This window comes from Caenorhabditis elegans, chromosome III, assembly GCF_000002985.6.
Source record: "Caenorhabditis elegans chromosome III".
Lineage (NCBI taxonomy): Eukaryota > Metazoa > Nematoda > Chromadorea > Rhabditida > Rhabditidae > Caenorhabditis > Caenorhabditis elegans.
In genome coordinates, this window is record NC_003281.10 from 2,623,116 (window position 1) to 2,646,897 (window position 23,782).

Here is a 23,782-nt window from a genome sequence, read left to right on the forward strand (position 1 = left end):
TTTATACATAAGTTCCAAAATATTTTTCAGATTTTCAGAAAAAAAAAATTTCAGAATGGCATTCCGTAAGCGTCGTCACGATTCGGAAGGAGATTCCGATGAAGAGAGACTTCCGATCAATAAAGATGAAGATGAGGATCTGAAAGCTGTAAGGAGCACGATTTTTGGCTGAAAATCGGGGATTTTCTACCTTGAAAATGAAAAAATTGGCAAAAACTAACCATTTTCGTAACAAATTTCGATTTTTGATTAAAAAAAAACCGAAAAAATCAAGAAAAAGTTTCACAATTCGGATTTTCTCTTAAAAAAAACTATTTTTGACGAAATTTTGAAACTTTTTTGTAAAAAATTCAATAAAACAAGATTTTAAGCACTTTTTTCGGATTTTTCAGAAAATAAAAATTTTTTAGAACAGTTTCTTTTCAGAAAAAATCAAAACTTTTTTTTTTCAATTTTTAATCGAAAAATCGGCAAAAAGCTACTTTTGTCTTCAAAATTCTGAGAAAATATCCATTTTTTACATTCTTACTCAATTTTTTGAAAAAAAAAAAGATTTTTCTTAAAAAATGTATTTCCGATAAAATTTTAGCAATTTTCCTCAATTTTTTTGGCGATTTTTCGATTAAAAACTTGAAAAAATTCGAAAAAAGCGCTTAAAAACTAGCTTTATTGAATTTCACTCAAAAAAAAACTGAAAAAAAGAGTTATACAAATAACAGGAACTGAAGAGTAAAATAAAAAAACATTCTATTAAAAAAAACCGGTTTTAATTATTTTTTTCTCAATGTTTTAATTAATAAATTGATAATTTTGATTTAGTGTTAAAAATAATCAAAAATCTAATTTTCGGTCTATTTTCTAATTTTTTTGAGAGAAATTTCTACTTTGAAAAAATTATTTTCAAATTTTCAAAGCTTAAGTTTCTCTCAAAAATTAAGAAAATAGACCGAAAATTTGATTTTTTTTAAAGCTAAATCAGAAATTATCAATTTATTAATTAAAAAATCGGAAAAAAATTAATTTCATTTTTTAAATAGAAAATACGATTAATATAATTTTTTGAAACAAAGAAAAATACCCGAAAATTGTAAATAATTATTGAAAAATATTAAAAAAATTTCCAGGAACCGGCAAAAAAGTCGAAAAACATGTGGTCAGATATGTTGCTCGAGGAGCAACTTCTCGAAAAAGGTCAACAAATTAATTTGGATCGAACATCAAGAAAGCAGCCAAATGTTTCACGTGGTCCTGAATCTTATTTGATGCCACAGGACGAATTTCAGCGGAAACAATCGAGAAATGCTAATCAAAAGAAAAAGAATGAGGTGTTCGATGTGAGGAAGCTTGAATTTCTGGGATTTTATTGGAAAAAATGCGATTTTCTGGCAAAAATTATCAGAAAAATGCGCAAAATTGGTGTTTTCAGCTGCTTTTTTTGAAAAAATAATTTAATTTAAAAAAAAAATGTTGCCTTTTTTTTTTTTTGGAAAAATTGCAGTAAAAAGCAATTTTTGAAAATGAATGTATATTAATTGTCAGAAAAATAATTGAATTTAATTTAAAAATTCTAAAAAAACTAGTTTTCTAGCAAAAAGCTACGAAAACCAACATTTTCTGCTCAGTTTTTAAAATTTTGAGAAAAAATTGCAGTAAAATTACAAGAAAAACTGAAATTTTGGAAAAATCACTGCAAATTATTCCAAACTCGTGTTTTTTTCTCGAATTATTTTTTTTTATTCTGAAAATCTTTAAAAAATGTGCTTGATTTCTGAATTTTCCGATTAAAAAAAAGAAGCAGACCAAAAAAAAAAAAACTAATTTTCAAAAAAAAATTTGTTGAAAAATTGGAAAAAAACCAATTGAAATTTATAAAAATCACTCATCTAATTTTTAAAAAATTTGAAACGCAGAAAATCTTTTTTTTTATACCAGTGCAATTTTCTCGAAATTCTGTACCAGAGATTTCAAGAATTTTTGAAATTGTGGAAAATAAAAGAAAAATCTAATGTTTCAACAAAAAAAAATCTTTAAAAATTGAATTTTCATCAATTTTATCTAATTTTTAAGGAAACATTATTGAAAAAAAGCATTATCGTTGCTTTTTTTTGAAAACTTTCAATTTTTCGACAAAAAATTTTCTTTAACTTTAAAGAAAGCCAATTTTCGAAGAAAGAGTTTTAAAAAATCACATTTTTCTAATTTCCAGAAGCCCGTAGTCCTTGTCACCCCAGCAAGCGATGATCTCTTCGGAGACGCTCCATCAGCTTTAAACGAGGATTTTGGAGTGAAAAAGAACGATGTGAAGCTGCCAAAAGACGATGAAGCTGGATGGTGGGGAAAGAAAGGTGCAAATAAGAGATATAATGATCGAATGGGATATCATTCTGGAGGTCCTCGACAACCTTATCCACGAAAGACAACTGGTCAACTGATGGCTTCTGAGTATTCACTGGAATCTATGGTTGCAGCTGAATTTGCTCCGAATTTGAGTACGAAAGAGTTGGGAACTCAGATGGCCGCCGCAATGGGAGAAAAGGATCCGGATACGGTGAAAAAGATTACAAACGCGATTGGCTCGGAACTATCGATTAAATTATTCAATGAGACAAAAGAAATCGAGCAAAATGGTGGAATGAAGACTGCGGATGGAAGTCGTCGTCGGACTCCCGGTGGAGTATTCATTACACTTTTCAAGATGGATTCATCGGTTAGCCGAGAGATTAAGGATGGCATTTTTGGAGATATGAGGAATGCTGAAAAAGAGAGAACTAAGAAGAAGAAGGGAGAGAAACAGTTTACGAGACAGCTTGAAGATGTAAGGATGGAGGAAAATTGGAGAAACTGAAGAGCTTGAAGCTTTAAAGAAATCGAAAAAAAACTTTGAAAATGTGAAAAATTGAAAATTCTTAGATTTTCCACTATAAAGTCCAATTTTCCTCTGTAAGAGTGGAGAAAATTGGAAAATATTACAATTATGATTTTTCAAGTTTTGAAACAAAGAAAAATGTGAAAAATTCTAGCTTTTGGCAATTATTTTCGTCAAAAATAAAATTTGCCTGAAAAATGTCAATTTTCGAACGTTTTCCCTGATTTTTCAGGCGATTACATTAGAAAATTCAGGAAAAATTGAAAAATATGAGACAGCTTGAAGATGTAAGAAAATTGATTTTCCAATATAAAGTCCAATTTTTCTCTGTAAGAGTGGAGAAAATTGGAGAATACTTAAAATTTTGATTTTTCAACTTTTGAAACGGAGAAAAAAGTGCAAAAATCTAGAATTTGAGCAACTATTTTAGTTGAAAATTGAATTTTCCTGTAAAGTTTCAATTCCCAGCCAAAAAATTCAGGAAAACCTGAAAAATCCGATTTTTCAACGTTTCAAATTGAGAAAATAGTGTAAAACTGGAGAAAAAAACTGAAAAATTAGTTTTTAAAAATTTTAATTTTTTATCAAAAATTGCAAAAATCACATTATGCAAAAGAAAATTCTAAAAAATTAAACTTGGAAATTTTAATTTTAATTTTTAACATAAAAATTCACAAATCAAACCTGAAATTTTCAAAAACAATTACAAAAAATTCTGAAAATCTGAAAAAATGTGTTTTTTGGAACGAATTTTCTAGAAAATGTACCACAATTCTAACTTTTTTTGAATTTTCCGGTTTAAAAAAATGTATTCAAAAACATTTTTCGCAAAAAAAAAAAGATTTCTTAATTTTCTAGTATTTTTCTGATTTTCCCAGTTGAAAATTAAAATTTTTGAAGAAAGTTGAGACACACCTGTGATTTTATTATCATTTTTTGTAAGATTTTTTCCGACAAAGGCGAAAAACTTAGAATTCGATTTTTGTAAAAATTGAAAAAAAAAACACTGAAATCTCGAAAAAACACTGCGTTTCTTACTAAAATGTAAAAATTCCATTTTTTTTTCAAATTTTTCAGAAAAAAATAAATCAGAAAATCTTTTTAAAAAATTCGAAACAAAAAATAGGTTTTAAGCCTAATTTTGATAAATTTGATGACGTTTTTTTTAAAACAATTTCCCAGATTTTTTTAAAAAGTGAAATTCAATTTTTGTTGGCAAAAAATCTTGAAATTCGATTTTTTTTTCAATATTAAAATAAATTAAAGTTACCTCGAAAATTTAATCTAGAATAAAAAAACGTAAAAAATTCTGAAATATCTGAAAAAAAATTTCGAAGCATGAAAAATGGGGTTTAAGCCTAATATTTTTTTAATTTCCAGATGAAGAAAACGATGGAACTCGCCGCTCAAGCCGAAACCGATTTGGCAAACGAAGAGCAGCTCGCCACCGCCGTGGATGCTCCATTCAGTGACGATGCAGTCGATATGGTCTAATTGAATTTTCCCGGTTTAACTCTTTGTCTCATTGTTCTCTTTGTTTCAATTTTAATCTCCCACTTTTCAAATCGACGGTCGAGTTTTCTCCTATTTTCTAGGCCACCTCTCAAATATCCAACATCATGTTCCATTGTCAAAATGTTGTTCAATTGTTATTCTTCTCCCCTTCTCATTTTTTTCCCACTTTTTGTAAAAGAGCACAAATTGGCGTCAATTTTGCTCTTATGTGTCCCTGCCCAATGGATAATATAAGTTAATAAAGTCGACTATATAATAATAGGTCGACACACGTATTTATAGTTCATAGGCAATAGCTTCCCGAGGAGGTGAACAGGCGCGCTTGAACCAATTTTTTAGAGCCAAATTTTGTTAAAATCTTGAATTTTTCAGGTTTTATCAAATTCTGGATTTTTGCTCGACATTTTTGAATTGACATATTTTTTGGAATTTTTTTCCGACTAATTCGGCAAATCGGCAATTTGCCCGTTTGCCTATTTGCCGGAAAATATGATTTTCGGCAAATTGCCGATTTGCCGTTTGCCGAAAATGTTTAGAGGGATTTTTATAAGACGAAAAAAGTGCCTTTTTGAACTTTTTTCCCGTTTTCTTTAGATATTTTCATAGAATTTAATGAATTTTCAAAATATATGTATGAAATTTGCCAGAAATATTCAATACTGTCATTTTGCTGATTTGCCGAAAATTTTAATTTTCGATAAATTCGGTAAGTTGCCGATTTGCCGGAAATTTTCAATTTCGACAATTTGCCGATTTGCCAGAAATTTTCATTCCGACAAATTTGGAAATTTGCCGATGTGCTGATTTTTCGGATATATTAAATTCCGGCATTTTGCCGATTTGCCGGAAATTTTAATTTTCGACAAATTTGCCGATTTGCCGGAAATTTTCAATTTCGGAAATTTGCCGATTTGCCGGAAATTTTAATTTCAGGCAGTTTTCCGTTTTCCCGGCAAATTCGACAATTTTCCGGTTTGCTGATTTGCCAGAAATATTCAATTCCGGCAATTAGCCGATTTGCCGATTTGCCGGAAAAATCGTTAGCTGCCCAAAATTTCCACAACCCCCTCTGTTTCAAATTTAAACCTGCTATCCTTGACTTTTCAATTCAGATATCCAACATCATGTTCCATTTCCAATGTTGTTCAATTGTTATTCCTCTACATCATTTTTCCCACTTTTTCCAATTGTAAAAGAGCACAAATTGGCGTCAATTTTGCTCTTATGTGTCCCTGCCCAATGGATAATATAAGTTAATAAAGTCGACTATATAATAATAAGTCGACACACTATAGTTCATAGGCAATAGCTTCCCGAGGAGGTGAAATTGATAGCGGCGGGGGCGCTTGTTTTTCTCCGTTTTCGCCTTCGTTTGACGATGACCACACATGACTATCCTTGACCCTTCTCGGCTTCTTCTTATTCTTTTTTACAAATTATTATCTCTGGTTTTTTCCATTTTTCTCTTTTTCTTCTCCTAATTCGAATCAGCTGATCAGATGTGGTTGCTATTTAGGTCGTTGTTCCCAGTCCACTCCATTCAATATGGATTACGATAGTAAGAAACTCGAGGAAGCTAGAAAGCAAACTATTCGGTATGGTATGGGTTGTGATTTCTGGTATCTTTTGCTTTGATACGCCGTTCGCACACGAGACTTGATTGATGGGCCGGCGCCTCCCACGCGTGTTCGATAATTTATTGGAACAATAATAATAATAATCATGAGGAATTTGCAACACATATACGCGTATTTGATAACCGTATGTCACACGGGCGGCTTTGGAATATTCGAGCAATTGAAGCACATGGCCGTGAAAATGCACGGCCATGTGGAGATTTACGTGTAGTCCGCGAGGAAAATGTCGGTTTTTTGGCTGGAATCGAAAACGACTTACGATTTTTTTTCAGGGAAAACTGAGAAAAGTGACATTTTTTGTATTTTTACTGAAAAGTTAAATTTACGATTTTTCGTTCACAGGGGTCGTGGCCTTCTTCATGAGCCGCGACGCGACACGCAACGCGCCTTAAATCTACCCCAGATATGGCCGAGCCAAAATGGCCTAATTCGGCAAACGCTTCCATTTCAATCTATGAGGGAAGCCAGAAATCCGTGAGCGAAAAAAAAATTGTTTTCAGTTTTTTTTCCGGATAAAACCGAAATTTTAGTGGTGTTTTCAGGAAAAAAATCGGAAATTTTTCGACTTTTTTCAAGAGAACCGAGAAAAAAGTACGATTTTTCGGAATTTTCATGAAAAAATGATTTTTTTTTAGTTTTCAGCTTTGTCAGAAAGAATTTTCACGTTCTTAATTTATTTTCAGAAAAAAAAACCGAAAATTTAAGATTTTCCGCTGTTTTTTGAGAAACAAAGCCCGAAAAAGTTGAAGCCAGCATATTAACCAAATTTCTTAAAATCCTCTTCTCCACGAGGAGTACACGAGTTGCGTAAATCTACACAAGGCCGTGGAAGAGTTTTTTTTTCACAAACATTCTTCCATTTTCAATTATTTTTTTTTGAAAACCGCGTATGAGTAAAAATGATTTTTAGCGCCGAGATATATTTCAAAAAATCTATTTTTTTCAAGATGGGAAGCATGGAAACGCGAAGAAGTTGAAGCCCGCCAACGTGGACTCGAATTCAAAATGTATTGGGAGAAGCGGCATAAGGAGGATCGAGATGCGTGGAGGCTTAAGGTGAGCCCGAATTTGTGCTCACTCGAGTTAACTTGGCCGTGAAAATGCGAAAACTCGGCCACCGATTTTTGAACATTCTAATAGTGAATTAGGCATCAAACCAAATTGTTTTTCGTCTAGGAGGTCTAGCAATTACAGTTTTTTCTCGAAAACAATAGCTATTTTTAAACATTTAACATGTCTACTGATAAACCAATGATCGCCCATTTAAGTGATAAACAGATTAGAAAAAATCTGTAAATTTCTCAAAAAGTCGATAATTTTTCGATTTTCTCGGAAATTTCCGTCAACTTTTTGGCCCCCGAAATCCAAACTAAACTGACTCTAGTGTGTTATCATATTTATGTATTTTGTTCCTGTTTCTTTATCATTTCGGTATGAAGGACGTTCGTTCGTTTCTACCAGTCAGTGGTTTTGGTATATCAGGCACGTGATTCTGTTGTTTCCAGGATTTGCAAACAATGCTGCTTACCTACGCCTGCCTACAAACTTGTCACCAAACCCAGAAAAAGTCGGGCGCTGCAATCAAATTGTTATGTGGCGCCCGACGTTTTCTGGGTTCCAGGCTTAGGCGTACTCTTGGGTTCAGGCTTAGGCTTAGGCTTAGGCGTAGGCTTAGGTTCAGGCATAGGCATAGGCTTAGGCTTAGGCTTAGGCTTAGACCCAGGCTTAGGATTGGTCCTAGGTTTAATTTTAGGCTTAGGCTTACCCTTGGGCTTAGGCTTAGGCTTAGTCTTAGGCTAATCCTAAGGCTTAGGCTGTGGCTTTTTCAAAACTCGTTTTTCAGGACTTTGCCAACGCGATCGACAAAATGAGCCGTGCGGGGTATAAAGGAAAGCACGGAGATTTTGAAGTTCCAGCTGAACGCTACGAAGAGCTCAATGCACTTTATATGCAGGCGACTGTAGGCGATTACGGTACTCTTACAAAATATTTTAATTTTTCAATAATTATTGAAATTTCCAGATGGAAATACGGCTCTGAAATGCGGTCAGTACTGGAAGAAGCATAGCGGAAAGACACAAATCGAGGCGATTCGGGAGTATATCAAACTGACAAATCAGACGCTGACCAAGTACGGATGGAATCCTCCAGAGGGATGGGTTTAAGCTGGAATTTGTTAATTCTATAATTTTTGATATTAACTTGAATTAATGAAGTGAACATGGCTTATTAAATTGTTTGCACATTTCAACAGCTTATATCTCGGCTCATTTTAATGATATCAAAAAATTGTCAACTACAACATTATAAAAAAGATTTCAAAAGTATTTTGTCAGTTGAAATTTTGTTGTGAAAACTAAAGTCATCCGGGATATGAACTGTTAAAGTTGAACAAAACATGGTGCATCGAACATCTGACTTTCTTCTCACCAATTGTTTCTAATATTTCCACTCAAATAGTAATTTACCAATAATTAGGCAGGCACGTAGGGTCCCCAAATGCATCCCTTATCCTTTCAACCCCCTCAAAAACCGTCTACCTCCAACTTCCGCTTCACTCCAACAGAGACCATTCCCATCACTTTTTTTCATTTCAAAAGGTCACTATAACTCTTCCTTTGTGCAGGTGTTAAGTATACAATAGTCGTGTGGGCCCCTATGTTGACAGATAGTAACAGTTCAGCCAGAGCAGGTAAATAAAAAGTTCAGGTGTAGGAGAATGAAAGAGCCGTTTTTTGAAATTGAAAAAAAATTGTTGGTAAACTGATAAAAGTGTTGACAAAACCAATGGCCGCGGATAAAATATTGGTGGCCGAGTTTTTCCTAGTTCTACATTTAATTTCTAAGATTAATGGGGTCCTGTCCTTAAAAATACAAATTTTTTCGGGTACTCAGGCACGAAGAAAAAAGTAAAATAATTTGGTGGCCTAGTTTTCCAAACTGTCTTAAAAATAGACTACCTTTTTTAATAATATAAATAACTTTCATGGAAGGCCGAATTTCGTTTTAGCGTGCATGACCGCAAAAATTGATGGCCGAGTTTGTTATTTTCACGTTTAGGCCACGCAGCAAGGGCAACGCTGTAAAAAGTTGGTGGCCGAGGTTTTCATGATAGACGTGTACGGTTTTAGGCTTTTCTGCCTTCTGAAAATTGCTTTGTTTCTAAAATTTTTGTTCAATTCACCATGTTTCGTTCAACTTTGGTGGCCGATATCTTGGCTGTCTTAGGTTTTGTCAAAAACTTGTCAACTAACAAAATATTTTCCTGATCTTTTTCTATAAATTTTTATTTAAAAGTTTATTGGAATCTTCAAAAAGAACCAAGAACGGGACAGTCAAAGCTGCCTGGTGTGTTAGTCTTCGATGCACCATTTTTCGTTCAACTTTGGCGGGTTATACCTCGGTTGATTTAGGTGTTATCAAAAACTTGTCAATTGGCGAAACGTTCGCCAAATATTTTTCTACAATTTTGCAGTTGAAAGTTTGTCGATATCTCACAAATGAACCGATATATAAGCTAGAAAAGTAAAAAAGCACAAAACGTTGTGGCATGGTGCATTGATGAAATTGAACCTTTTTAAATGACTTCAATCGGCACTAAGAAACAGGGAATGCTATCCATCGTGCATCGATAAGAATGTTTTCGTCTAATTCTACTCGAAATTCAATAAAGTACCATAACAAAACTCTATAGACAACCAGGCTCATGTTTTTCTGGCCTAATTATTGTTCGACCGACCTACATCCAAATAATATTGGTTACTGAACTGATCATCATTTCCTGTTCCACTCTCTCTCTCCCATCATATCTCTAGACTTTCCAAACTTTCCCAGTGATGATACCCTACTTTCACCCGCCGATCTCGGGAAAGCATCAGAGTAGCATTGCGACCTCCCCTCCATATCACGCAAAAATGCACTTTTCGGTTCCTTGTAGAAGGGCCTGAGAGTAGCATTTCATCTAACACACACAGTGAGAAATGTTTTCTTGACAAGTACACACACCTTTAGATGTCTATCTTTACTGTGTCGAATCCCCATTCAAAGCCGCACGTCGTCCCCTTCTTCTACTTCTCCTGCCCTCTCCCCAACCTAATCGTTCGACGTGATCAGTGCCTCAAAAGATAGTTCATCTCAATGTGAGATGATGACACGTGTTTGTAAGTACAGTAATCGGGATAAATGGAGACAGAGAGAAAGGGGAAAAAGAGTAGAAAAACTCTGAGTAGAAGAAGTAGCCGCAAATATTGAGATGAGCGGGTTATTTACTGTCTGAGAGATATTGAGGAGTAGGGGACAAAGTCATATTTGCATACGTCTTATCAAAAGTGGGTACACCTAGAATATGGACTCTTGTGCCAAAACAATAACAGGAGACGCCTGAGATGATTAGTTGAAACTAGACACATAAAAACTTGGGTCTCGCCATGAAGGGGCACAAAAATTCGGACCAAAGACTGCAACTTTTAGGCATGCATGCATATCAGGGGTGTGTGGCAAATGTTCAAATTTGCCGAGCTCGACAAATCTGGCAAATCACGTTTTTCAATATTTGCCGAGCAAGGCAAACGGCAGATTTGGCAAATTTGCCGCACACATCTGGTACAAATTCCGCTCTCCTAAACAAATTTGGCATGAAACTGTTATACGCCAAAAATTTTGGAAAAATGTACAGCAGAAGTTAAAAATAATTTGCCTCTCCACAAATCGTGTGAAATTTGACAAAGTTAAAATGCTTAGACATGAAAATTTACGTTCTGCAACAATTCGAGCACGATTCCAAGAAGTACTTTTTGAACGTCCCTCACGGATTTCTCGCTTCTCTCATAAATTGAAATGGAAGAGTTTGCCGAACTAGGCCATTTTGGCTCGGCCATATCTGGGGTAGATTTACGGCGCGTTGCGTGTCGCGTCGCGGCTCGGTTTCAGTTGTAAAACTAAATGCATTTGTCCGTGTGGAGTACACGACTTTCCCACGCGTTGTCCGGTGGGCGATTGTCAATGGAGCGCGAAAAATTGAATGAGGAAGGCCAGAACGACGTGCCCCCTTCTAGAAAGTTTCCAAAATTTTGTAAATTTTGGACAAAACCTTTTGGACAAGCAACGCTGAGAAAAAAAATCCATGTCGTCATGCACCATGTTTTGCCGAACTTTGACAGCTCATATCTCGGTTGTCTTTGGGTTTACAAAAAATTTGTCAACTGACAAAATGTTTGCCAAATCTTTTTCTACAGTTTCGTAGTTGAACGTTTGTTGATATCTATAAAATCAACCGAGATATGAGCTAGCAAAGTAATGAGGTACAATGACTTTGTGACATGGTGCATCGATGAAGCTGAAATTCCTTAAACTGTTTTGATGTGGTGCTCTCAAGTTGAAAGTCAGCTTTATTATAAGCTGAAGTTGGGGCATTTTTAAACTTTATCCATGTGGCAAGGTGGACTATATTGCTCATTTCACCTCCAAAACCACCTCTCTCTCTCATTTTGCAACAAACTTTTCAACACCCAAGTTCAGACATAGCCCCCCCCCCCCCTTTCAACAACTATCGGTCTCAATAGACAAGTGAAAGGGGCACTATAAATCACCTTGAGAATAATGTCTTAGGGATTTTCCGAGGGGAAAAGGTCAAAATAGTCGGGTTTCTCGGGAGAAAGTTTTCAACGGATGCGGTTGGTGTGCAACATTTGCCGGTTTACTGTACTTGTGTGGGGGGCGCCGCGCGCGCAAAATTTAGAACATGAAATCTGACCTTTTTGTGAGGGATGTGGGATGCGAGACCACCGCGATTACTGTACTTTTTCACCCCCATTTAAATGACGACATTGGCATTATTAAATTACTCTTCGTGATCTTTTTATAATTGTTTTTTTATTGGGTGGTCTATGTCTGGAAGGCCTGGGAGAGGTCTGGCGAGAAGATAACACGAGAGAAACAACAAAACAAATTTTCAAATAAAGGAATCGAAAAACAAGTAAAGAGATGCATATAAGAGTATATAATCAGGACGGCGCCGGTGATATATATCTACTGATATCAACAAGTTTAGATCACAAGGGCGGAAATAATCTTGTAAGTTGATAGGTAGGTTCAGATGCAGGCCATGTGGACGGTAATCTCGAAAACTTTTTAGGAAGAAAATTTCAGAATTTTCAGTTTTTAAGAAAGCACGTTAAAAACATTTAAAAAATATTTTTTTAAAAATGAAAAAAAAATCGATGCACCATGTCACATCTTTTTGTACCACTTCACTTTGTGAGCTTATATCTCGGTTCATTTTTTAGGTATCAACAAATTTTCAACTACGCAACTGCAGAAAAAGACTTGCCAAAAATTTTCTCAGTTAACATTTTATTTAAAAAAATTAAAGATATCCGAGATATGAGCTGCCAAAGTAGAGCAAAACATGGTGCATCGATAGCAGTTATTTTTGCTCATTTTTCTAATGGGTACATACAAATTTACAAAGCATTTAATGGATTTACCAACAAAAATAGAATCATGGTGCATCGGGCGGAAACTCGGATTCAACATTTTTATTTTTATTGTTAAGCTATAGAAAAACATTTGACAATAATTTTTTTCAGTTGACAACTTTTTGATAAAACCATAGACAACCGAGATATGAGCCGCGAAAGTTGGGCCAAACTTTGAACATACAGTACAATAACAAATGTTAGAAAATGAAAGTTGCCTGTCAAACTACAAACTACAAACTACAAACGAGCAAAAAGTGGTGTCGACTTCAGTTCGGCCCAGACTAGCACGAAATTAAAAAATTAGGGAAATTGACAACATTTTTTGCTCGGTGTGAAAAATTTGGAACATGGTGCATCGGCGCCACGTGGAACATTTGGAAAATTGCTCAGCTTAAATTTTAGGACTTTGTAAAATGATTTTTTGCTCTTCTAACCTTTGCACTTTCGTCTTTTTCAATTTCGGAAGCATTAGTTTTTTTTGGTGACCAGTGGCCTGGAGTAAAAACAAAAGAGTAAGGGTGAAATGTGTTCGTATGATGACACACTTGCTCTTCCTCCTCCTCCCCCCGCTCCTTACGTCTCCAAAAACTTTTACTTTTGTGACTAGTTGGGGGGTTCTGTCCCCCCCCCCCCCCCAGTCCACACTCACGCACTCACAAACACACAGTAGAAACCGCCATTTGCCGCCCCAAACGCAGACCCCCTCCTCTCCTCAAGTCGCCGCGCTCACTCCGATGCATCATCTTTAGGCCACGCCCCGTATTCGACGACAGACGGCTGCCCGCTCAACGCACTCGACGCCTTGCTTTTCGGCTGTCGTCGCGACTGTGTAGGGTTGGTTGTCGTCGCGTCGTTAGGTCCCACCATCATTTTTTTTCTAAACTGTTCACCCCGCACCAAAAATATTCATAACTATACATATATATTCACCCCCACCCCCACACCAACAAAAAGAGGACTGGATCCGGTATATAATGACAAAATGGTCACCGAACGGGAACCCCCTGTCGACGATCTACCTTATCTTATCCCTATTCACACTTGCACACACCGCACCCACAACACAACACAGCAGGACAACAACACAGCTCAGATTAGAAGACGAAGACGGTGGAGGTGGTGTCGACGAAGATTCGATTCATTTTGTTAAGGTTTGTGTGTGTGTGTGTTTTTTGTTGAAAAAGACATAGGTAGGTAGGAAAAAAAAAGAGAATGAAAAATTATTTTTTTTTATCAAGGCGACCTATCAACCACCCTAGAGAAATAAATCGATCTTCTCTCTTTTCAATGTCTGGGGGTAAGAGGGGACACACAATCTTCCATCTACTAGTTTTTAAAACTTTGGTAGAAAGGAAAAAGGGGTAATTTTTGATCTGGTCATTAGCTAAGGTTCTTGTGCCTAAGTCTAAGTAGGTAAAAACTATGAAAAACGACAAAATTTTCATAATTTCTACTTGTTACCACCAGACTTTAAAAATTTTTTTTTCCATCCAAAAGTTTCTACCTGAAAAAATCTTTTTTTTTCTCACCGTAGGTCTAGAAAAAAGCCTAAACTCAAAGCTAAGCCTTAGCCTAAGCCCAAGCCCAAGAAAAAACCTAAGCCTAAGCCTAAGCTTAAGCAAGAACCTAAACCGGAGCCTAAACTTGAGCCTGAGCCTGTCGAACCCTGCCAAAGCCTAAGCCTAAGCCTGATTGATGGAATCAATTTGAAACTTCAGACTTAAGCTTCTTGGTGGTCTATACAACTCTGTGTTAAATTTCGCTTTGATCGGCCAACGGGAACCCTTTGAAAAATGAAAAAAACGCTATAAACCCAAGCCTGAGCCTAAGCCTAAGCCTAAGCCTAATTCAAAGCCTAAGCCTAAGCCTAAACCTAGTTCAAAGCCTAAACCTCAGCCGAGAACGTGCTAGATCTTCTGACTTTATACCTACACCACCATGATAAGAAATCACGGTGATCTTTATACTATGTTCTATTCAACTTTTCCTTTTTCTTTTTCCATCCCACCGTTCATGACAAAAGAGTAATAATAGAGCCAATATCGTAAACCGCGGGAACATTTTTTATTCCCCTTTCATTCCCAAAAATACCCAGGTAGGTATGACGTAGAGACCCCCACTTCTATAAAAGGCGAATAAGATACCCGAGGGGCAGAGAACACGAAGAGATAGATACGTAAGACGCTGAATCGATTTTTTGCTTGTTTCTTAAAGGTTAAGTGTTTTAGGCCATTTTAAGCATTTTTAGACAGCGGACAAAACATAGATGTCGATTATGTTGCGATGCACCATGTTTTACTTATCTTTGGCGGCTTATATATCAATTATTTTTGGTTTTATCGAAAAATTTTCAACTGACAAATTACTCTTCACATTTTAAACTATGACTTTGTAATGAAAAATTAATCGATAACTTAAATATGAGCCGAGATATGTGCTGTCTTAGACATGATGCATCGATGAAACAACGTCGTAAAATTTTTACGAACGATGCACCATGTTGTGCTCATCTTTGACGGCTTATATATCGATTATCTTTGGTTTTATCCAAAATTTTCAACTGACAAATTATGCGTTATAAGTTTAGCTGTAACTTTGTAGTAAAAAATTTATTGATACCACTTATCTGAAGCGAGATATGAGCAGTCTTAGATATGGTGCATCGACGAATTCTAGTGCCCTTTTCTAGAACCGTCTCTCCCTTTGTTCCTGCTTCTACAAATCATCGTTCCAATATACACCTCGCCCTCTATATTATTCCTATTACTCCCCCTCTTTCCGAAAAACGGCCTAGTTTTCTTCGAGAGTGAAGATGAAGAAAAGAGATTTTCTCGTAGAAAATAAGTGATGGATTGGCGCAATAACATGCGACAAAAAACTGCTTACGGTCATGTAGGTCAATGGCGAGGTGCCGAAGAATCAGTGGGGGAGGAATAAGACAAAAAGTTTTCAACACACACAACTGTGCAAGTTTTTCAGGGTCAAATGGAAAAGTATGGTTATCTCAAAGGCATCGATCACTCGTCACCGCAAGAATTTCGGCAAGCTCTCATGTTCTTCCAAGTGTGCAACTAACGCATCAGACACGATTAATAATCTCGAAATTGTTTTAGGAAGTTCTCGAGGTGGAACAGACTGGAAACGTCGATGAGATGACTGTCGAGGCGGCGTCAAAGCCAAGATGCACACAGACTGATGTTCGACAAGAGCAGACAAAGCGGACGAAGCGATTTAGTGAGTTTTTTGGAATTTGAAAGTATAGAAATTTTTAAAATAAAACAAAAACAATTGATGCACCATGTTTTCCTCAAATTTAGCGAATTTTATCAGACATGGTGCATCGATGAAACCAAAACTGTTTTTAAAACTGTTCAAAGTTTAAAAATCTTCAAATAATCTAAAAATCTCGAACTCGACACTCTACAAGTGAAAAATATTTATTAACTATTAAATACAGTGCATTTTTTTCCAACTTCTACGACTTTAAAGGCGCGAGCATTTTCGCGCAATGGTCTCGCCACGCGCATCCCATTGACTTGTTGAGCGCGTGGCGAGACTAATGACGGGACCATTTTGTATAAATGCGCGCGCCTTTAAAGCTGTAGAAGTGGAAAAAAAATGCACTGTAACTGCTGTCGATGCACCATGTTTCCTCTACTTTGGCTGCTTATACCTCGCTTGTCTTTAGTTTTACCAAAAACATTTCAACTGAGAAATTGTGCTCCACATGTTTCGCTATAACTTTCGAGTTAAAAACTTATTGATAACTCAGATATGTGCCGAGATATGAGCAGTCTTGGGCATGGTGCATCAATAAATAAAACATTGTCCCAAAAACGCGAAAACCAAAAATTATTTTCCCGCCTTTTTGTTGGCCAAGCATGCAGTTTGGTCTACAAAAATTGCGGAAAATGTGTTTTTAAATAGTGTGACGTCACATAATTGTAGGTCAAACAGTGAGATCGAAAATTTTGGAAAAAACAATTTTCGCAAAAATTCGACATATCGGACTTGCGACGAAAAAATTCCAAAAAAACCCATTTTTTTAAACAAAAGCTTCGAAATTTGTTTTGAACAAAGATGGACGAAATACTGGTATTTATATCTAAAATATATCTAAAATTTGGAGCCCAAAAATAAAAATTCTATCAGAATCCAATTTATCATGACTAAACTGCAATCTTTCAGCTCTCTCAAAACGAGCCAAGTGGGCGCACGCCTCCGGTCAATCCGTGACGCTTAAATGGTATATCTCCGACTACACCAGCGATATCGATCGTCTCGAGACCCGGAAAGTTGTCGAGAAGGCGTTCAAGCTGTGGAGCTCGCAGAGTTATATCAAGAATGAGAAGAAGGTCACGTTGACGTTCCAGGAAGCATCGTCGAAGGATGAAGCCGATATTAATATTCTATGGGCCGAGGGGAATCATGGTGATGAGCATGATGTAGGTTTTTTTTTTGGAAATTTAAGTCGGAGAAAAAAATTCTGAAATGTTTTGAAAAGAAAAAAATCTAGCAGATTGCAAAATCTAGGTGATCATCGTGGTGAGACCCATCGTGGTGAGACCCATCGTGGTGAGACCCATATATTTTGCAAAAAAAATTGTATAGAGGAGAACCCTGGCCAAAAGCTAGATCAATTCTTAATAAAAAAAACCTTGCAGTTTGACGGAGCCAATGGAAAAATCGAGGGAAACAAGAAGGAAAATGTGCTCGCGCATACCTTCTTCCCCGGCTACGCTCGCCCATTAAACGGAGACATTCACTTTGACGATGCCGAAGACTGGGAAATCGATGTGGATCAGGTTGGACACGGAAGCAATAAACGATTTTTCCCATATGTCCTGGCTCACGAAATCGGACATGCTCTGGGCCTCGATCACTCGCAGAAGGCCGACGCTCTAATGCATCCGTATTACAAGAACGTTCCGATCAACGAGATCCAGTTGGACATTGATGATAAGTGTGGAGTGATCTGGAATTACGGTGGAGCATCCGACTTTTGCCTGTACGTCTGGCTTATGAGCCAGATCGTCGAGGCACACAACAGCTCGGCACAGAATAATCGTAAGTGTGCAGTGAGCAGCTGCTGCGACAAGGTCAAGCTCTAGATTGATGAATTTCAGATGGAGTCGGCTCGATTACCAGCTCGAGGACCAACAAGAAATCTTTTAAAAGTGAGGGTTTCTTTCTTTTTCAATTAAAATTTCCTCATTCCACACTCACACACACGGATGACGTTGTGATGCGCGAAAAAGATAAAAGATCGTATCGTGGGGGTATTTGTCAAGTTGGGAAAGTCTCGAAAATTGAAAACTAAACCATTTAACTTTTAGACTCAAAGATTCCAAAGTGCTCATCGAATAACTCAAGTCAACGGACGCTTGCCGAGAAGAAGCTCACACTCGGCTTGCATTTGAGTGAAGCCGATGCAAAACGATACAGTGAGTTTTTTTTTTTGAAAAATGAGCCCATTGAAGCTCTCGGGCACTGAATTATAAATTGACAACATAATTTGCTCACTTTTATAATTGGATAAAATATCTCAATTTCATAGGGAAAAATGAGCAAAACCTGTTGTTCATTTATTTTTTGAAATTGTTTCTTTTAGTAGGTTTTATTGTTATATAGGTATGCGTACCTGCCTACTAAGATTCAATAGATTTTTTAGAATTAAAAAAAATAAAAACTCGAATTTTTAACATTTTTTTAAAAAATTATTTCATTTAAGTTAAGTCCTTTGAATTGCCAAAAGTTTGATGAAACATCTAGAAATACCAAATTAGGAGCGGCACATAAATTTCCAACATGCTTCCCGAAATATACCAGAAATCCCCTAAAAAACTTCCTAAAAATCCCAATTTTTTCAGCCGAAATGGTGTGCAACTTCCTCGCCGGCCTCCACATGTGGCGTACAAATCCCAACCATCACGCGTCGGAATCACTCGAAAAAGAATACAAAGGAGTCTCACAGGAGATGGGCACTTTCAGCGGAAAGTCCATTGCAGTGAGACGTTTGATACGGCATGCCGAACATCAAAAAGAGCGAAGTGAAAAAGGTCCACTGGGTTAGTTTTTACGCAATTTTTAAATTGAATTTTGAGAAAAGTTGAAAAAAAAAAAACCAAAAACTAAGTCTTAGCCTAAGCCTACGCCAAAACATGAGCCTGAGTCTAAGCCTAAGCCTAAGCCGAAGCCTAAACTTTAGCTTAAGCCTAATCCCAAGCCTAAGCTTAAGCATAGTCCTAAGCCAAAGCATAATCTTAAGCCTAAGCCTAAGATTTAGCCGAAGCCTAAGTATATGCCTAAGTCTAAGCCTACGCCTAGACCTAAACCTAGGTCTACGCCTAAACCGAAGCCAAAGCCTAAGCCTAGTCGTTAGCCTAAACCTACGTCTAAACCTAAGCCTAAGACTAAACATATGCCTAAACTTAAGCCTGAACCTAAGCCTAAGCCTAAGCCTAAACCTAAGCCTAAGCCTAAGCATAAGCCTGAGCTTAAACCTAAGCGTAAGCATAGTCGTGAGCCTAAACCAACGCCTAAGACTAAGCCTAAGCCTAAGCCCAAACTCATCCTCTAACTTGCAGACCCCGACTACTTCGACGACGATTTCTTCGAAAACTTCTTCATGGAATACTCCAAGTAAACCCTTCATCACCTCCATCCATAGTCGCTTCTTTTTGCTAGCTGTCTTAGATTCTCCAGCTTTTTTTCCTATATACCTTCCTAGCTTAACCACATTCTGATCTTTGAAACCAAATCCCCAGTGCAATTGATAGCACCCAATTAGGCGTCTCCGTTGCTCCTGCTTTTTCTTCTTCATATCATTATTTGATATATATACGAGTTGATTAATTAATTAATTAATTATTTTTCATAATAATATTATTTTTCCTTTCGTGTGTGTGTTTGTGTGTATGTTTGTAAAATTTGCTTGCTCCCCAATCTTCCTCCCCTAACTCACTTCACATTTCCAAATTGTTTCAAAATCTTCCAAACTCATATTTATTCATGTTTTTATGACAAGAATGATATTACTTTCCCCCTTATCCGTCTCCTGGTGTGTACCATTGATCTCCGTGTGTGTGTGTGTGTGTGTGCTCTGTGCTCTTTTTCTGTATATGTGGTGGGATCCCTTTTCTTTTTGAAATTTCTGTGCGTGCAATAAGTTCTAGCTTTTCCTCTTTCCAACATTTCGTGTGTCTCTTCCCGTTCAAATCAATGATGGCAATAAAAACATTTCCAAACTTTATTTAATTGTGACGTCACAGACTACAAACTACAAACTACAAATTAGAAACTAACAGGAGTACTGTATCGGAGTGCTGTAGGAGGACTGTAGCACTACTGTAGCAATACTTTAAGGGGTACTGTAGGAGTACTGTATAAATACTGTAAAAGTACTGTAAGGGTACTGTTTGTGAGAGTACTATAGTAGTACTGTAGGGATACGGTGGCAGTAATCTAATGGTACTGTCAAACTAATGTGAGAGTACTGTAGGACTACTATAGGATTTTTGCAAGAGTACTGTAGGAGTACTGTAGGAGTACTGTAATGACACTGTGAGAGTATTGAAAGGGTATTGTAGTAGTACTATAAGGGTACTGTAGGAAAACCGAAAGAGTACTGCAGGAGTACTGTAGTAATACTGTAGGAGTACTGTATTAGATCACTGTACAGGGTATGTGAGTGTACTGTAGAAATACTGTAAGGGTACTGTAAGAGTATTGTAGTAATACTGGGAGAAAACTGCTCACAATCAGTACTGTAAAGATCATTCTAGAGTACGGTATGATATCTGTCATAGTACTGTTGTAATGCTGTAAGGATACTGTTCGAGTTCTGTATCGGAGTACTGTAGGAATACTGTAGGACTACTGTAAGGGCACTGTAGAGGTACTGTAAGTAAACCAGAAAAATGTAAAAATTATTAAAACAGATTTAGTTAATTTTCTCGTTTTTTAGAGGTTGATCAAGCTACGTATATCTTTACATTCTCTTATGTACTTTATATTTATCACACGGTGGCCGATTTCCCGCTCAATCAAAAAAGTTTCTCCAAAACTGCAACAGCAAAGTTCAAAAACGCACAATTTGATAACAACTCCCAGTGTGTTTTGTTACCTCCCGATGGGTTACCGTGAAAGTGCAAAGATTCACGTGAAACGATCACAGATCACTGGGAAATTGAAATGGGTCAACGGGGTTTTCACTGCACACAAATAATACGAATTCTTAGGCCAGGGGCTCAGTGGCCTCACAGTAACTCTACAGTAGTAGTACCCAAGCTCCTACAGTATCTTTAAACTCCCCACAGTAACGCTGACGGTATAAGAAATAAGGAGTCGCGAACCTCTATAGATGTCAGCTGCACATATTCCACACATCTTCAAAGTATCTTCTTTAGGCGAACATGTTTGCCTACCTACGCGCCTGCCTGCCTAATTTCTGCATATGGCTTCAAGCAAGGTAGGCCATTGACAGGCATGTAGGCATCATTTTTGCGCTTTTCTTTTGTTTACAAACTTCTAATAACCACGAATTATCAAAGTTGACGTAGGCACCTACCTACAGAAAAAGTGACATAGTTTGTTGTTTTTTCCAGCGAATAGTTGGGCGTTGTTCGTCGTCACGAGGTGTGTATAAGTGCAGATGAGATAATATCCCGAATAGTGCGCCAAATTATATTTCGGTCAGTGCAAAAACGGATCACAGAAATCATGGGAAGGTGTTGTGGCACGTTTATGTGATTTTTTTGGGGGTTCTGCCGAGCTGTTGTATATTTAAAACGCGAATTTACATTTTAACAACATCGATTGAAAATGAGAAATGAGAAAAAAGTGTGAACAATTTACGCTTATGTGAAATTTCTAGTCGGGTCTTTCTAGTGCAAAATCTTGGAATTTTCATCCAGAAAATTTTTTTCCTTCATAAAACTGTTCAACATAGTCAAATGTACCAAAAAATACCAATCAAAGTATGCTAGTTTGTACGGAAGATTATTTTAAAAAATTCAAAAAATGCATCAAAAGCTGTTTTTTTCAAAAATTCAAAAGTACTAAAAAATCATATGAAGTCATTCTTTTTTTTCTTTAAAAACTGTTCAACATAGTCAAATGTACCAGAAAATACCACACAAAGTATGCTAGTTTGTACGGAAGATTATTTTTAAAAATTCAAAAAATGCATCAAAAGCTGTTTTTTTCAAAAATTCAAAAGTATGGGAGAATCATATGAAGTGCTTCTTCTTTCTTTTTTAAATCTGTTCGGGCGTAGGTTGCCTTAAACTTGCACCTACAAGGTAAAGCCTGCCAAGTTATTTAGCCTAGTAGGCACGCAGGCAGGCATCTCAGCAAACCACACCGAAACTGTTATTTCTTGTACTTACAACGCACTGTATTTTTCCACCTCATTCAAAACAAATACCTTCCTCCTAGCGAATGAAATCTTGGCAGAGAGTGTCAAATAGTAGTGAAGCCCCCCCCCCCCCCCTCCTGGCTCCAAGTTTACTCTTTCGGTATCCCACCGTCTTCTCCCTACGTTTCGCAATTCTTTGCACTATTTGCATTAATTTTTTGCGGGGGTTCTATGTTTCGAGATGCTCAAGTGAAGAGCCACCGCGGCGGCAGCACACTCACACTTTTTTCAAAAAAAAAGTTTGTTCATTTTATATTGGAAACCTCCTACCTCTTAATCCGTAAATCCAACAGTTTTTGAAATGTTTCCAACGACCATAGTTACTTAGTTAGTAAGCACCAGTATGCCTACATGACTACCTGCCTGAGAAAATAGGTTGTAGGCAGGTAAGCAGCCAGGTACTTGGAGACGTGAGAAGTTAAAAATAGACATAACATAACAGCACATAATTGTCAAGTTTCTTTCGATGCAACATGTGTTTCTTAGCGGGTCATATGTTTGTTGTCTTAAAGTTTATCAAAAAATTGTCAACTGACAAAATTTTTAGCAGCTTATTTTCTTAGGCTTTAGGTTTCAGCTGTAGGGTTCAGCCTAAAATTTATAAACATCTTCAAATATAGCTTTCAAAATGATAAATATGCCAGCAATGGTGCATGAAAAAATCACTGAAAAAGGTGCCTTCGATGCACCATGTCTCAGTCAACATTGGCGGTTTTAATTTAAAGAATTTTTATCAGTTCAAATATATCCAAAAATAGTAGAGATGCAAAAGTAAAAATTAAAATTAATATCAAATGCTCACGGTGGTCTTTTTTTGTTTGAAAAGTGGGTTAAAAAATATTGAAAACTGCAAATTTTGTAAAAATCTAAAATGCCCACACATTTTCCTTTTTTTTTTCAATTCAAAAATTTAAAATTTGAAGTTTTAATAATTTTGATGCACCATGTCCTTGGCGGCTCATATCTCGATTGCCTTGATTTTATTTTAAAAAAATGGCCAACAAAAAATTATTTATCTGCTTTTTTATATAATCAAAGTTTTTAGATAAAGTAAAAATTAATAGTCATGTTTGACATGGTGCATCGAGAAATTCAAAATCTTTTTAAGTACGCATATATTTTAACAAGTTTAAATTTAACTAAAAAAATTGTTTTGTTTTTTCTACATCGCACTCAAAAAATATATTCAAAATGAAACAATTAACTGCCAGAATTTATAATTTCTATCGGTGTTTCTTAACTTACTAAACGTTTTTTGTTTGTCAATTCATAAGAATTTCTGAATTTTACTTCAAATTATCAATTCAATTTTTTTCATGTATCACATATACATACCACTAACAATTTTCATAAATTTGGATAGTTAATTTTTTTTTAAATATTATTGGTACATTTCTGGACCTAGATATTGAATTATAGCCCCGCTAGAGGGGTTTTTGTCTCGAATTTCAATTTCAACAGGCCTTGCGAAAAAAGGGTGGCACAAAAATTTTGGAATTTCGGTACAATTGATATGGGAGTCGGGTGACAATTTTTTTTCAATATTATGGGTACATTTTTGGACTGGTGAAATTAGATTTTACCCGCGCTACAGGGTTTTTTGTTTCAGAATCCATTTTTTCACATACATATGACTGCACATTTTTGCAAAAAAAAAATTGTGTAAGCAAAATTATTGCTCAATAACTGTCGATGCACTATGTTTTGCTAAACTTCGACAGCTCATATCTCGATTGTTTTTGGTTTTATCAGAAAACTGCCAACTGACAAATTGTTGATTATATATTTTTCTACAGCATTGTAATTTAGTATGTACAAATAGTTTTCAAACAAACAAAAATATCACAGTTCAATCCCTCCTCGATAA

The 23,782-nt window shown here is 36.3% G+C and overlaps 3 protein-coding genes and 3 non-coding genes across 8 annotated transcripts; 5 read left to right on the plus strand and 1 right to left on the minus strand.

Moving 5' to 3' along the window:
- The first annotated feature begins 54 nt into the window (after positions 1 to 54).
- Y71H2B.2 (Phosphorylated adapter RNA export protein) lies at positions 55 to 4,634 on the plus strand. Its single transcript, NM_001381783.2, has 4 exons — positions 55 to 148; positions 1,125 to 1,334; positions 2,207 to 2,815; positions 4,247 to 4,634. Exons 1-4 carry the CDS (start codon positions 56 to 58, stop codon positions 4,358 to 4,360), a joined length of 1,026 nt encoding a protein of 341 aa, NP_001367935.1. The 5' UTR covers position 55; the 3' UTR covers positions 4,361 to 4,634.
- A 1,263-nt stretch (positions 4,635 to 5,897) lies between these two features.
- acbp-8 (ACB domain-containing protein) lies at positions 5,898 to 8,324 on the plus strand. The gene is made up of 4 exons (NM_065192.6): positions 5,898 to 5,976; positions 6,966 to 7,074; positions 7,862 to 7,991; positions 8,041 to 8,324. The coding sequence occupies exons 1-4, from the start codon at positions 5,927 to 5,929 to the stop codon at positions 8,181 to 8,183; spliced, it is 432 nt and encodes a 143-aa protein (NP_497593.1). The 5' UTR covers positions 5,898 to 5,926; the 3' UTR covers positions 8,184 to 8,324.
- Positions 8,325 to 13,267: 4,943 nt separating this feature from the next.
- zmp-2 (Matrix metalloproteinase-B) lies at positions 13,268 to 19,749 on the plus strand. Of its 3 annotated transcripts, none has more exons than NM_001373860.1 (9): positions 13,268 to 13,648; positions 15,477 to 15,562; positions 15,611 to 15,731; positions 16,686 to 16,942; positions 17,162 to 17,564; positions 17,624 to 17,674; positions 17,834 to 17,941; positions 18,368 to 18,565; positions 19,085 to 19,733. In NM_001373860.1, the coding sequence occupies exons 1-3, from the start codon at positions 13,472 to 13,474 to the stop codon at positions 15,651 to 15,653; spliced, it is 306 nt and encodes a 101-aa protein (NP_001360085.1). In that variant the 5' UTR covers positions 13,268 to 13,471; the 3' UTR covers positions 15,654 to 15,731; positions 16,686 to 16,942; positions 17,162 to 17,564; positions 17,624 to 17,674; positions 17,834 to 17,941; positions 18,368 to 18,565; positions 19,085 to 19,733. The 3 variants fall into 3 exon arrangements, with proteins under 3 accessions (NP_001360085.1, NP_497594.1, NP_497596.2); NM_065193.6 differs by having other exon boundaries at positions 13,294 to 13,648; positions 15,477 to 15,560; positions 17,624 to 17,776; positions 19,085 to 19,749; NM_065195.5 differs by lacking the exon at positions 13,268 to 13,648 and having other exon boundaries at positions 14,663 to 15,562; positions 19,085 to 19,749.
- On the plus strand, positions 18,766 to 18,981 carry H19M22.8. The gene has a single exon (NR_052145.1). It is a non-coding gene; the product is annotated as an Unclassified non-coding RNA H19M22.8 (non-coding RNA).
- On the minus strand, positions 18,766 to 18,984 carry H19M22.6. Its single transcript, NR_052144.1, has one exon. It is a non-coding gene; the product is annotated as an Unclassified non-coding RNA H19M22.6 (non-coding RNA).
- Positions 19,750 to 21,996: 2,247 nt separating the features above from the next.
- On the plus strand, positions 21,997 to 22,112 carry H19M22.10. Its single transcript, NR_052146.1, has one exon. It is a non-coding gene; the product is annotated as an Unclassified non-coding RNA H19M22.10 (non-coding RNA).
- Positions 22,113 to 23,782: the final 1,670 nt, after the last annotated feature.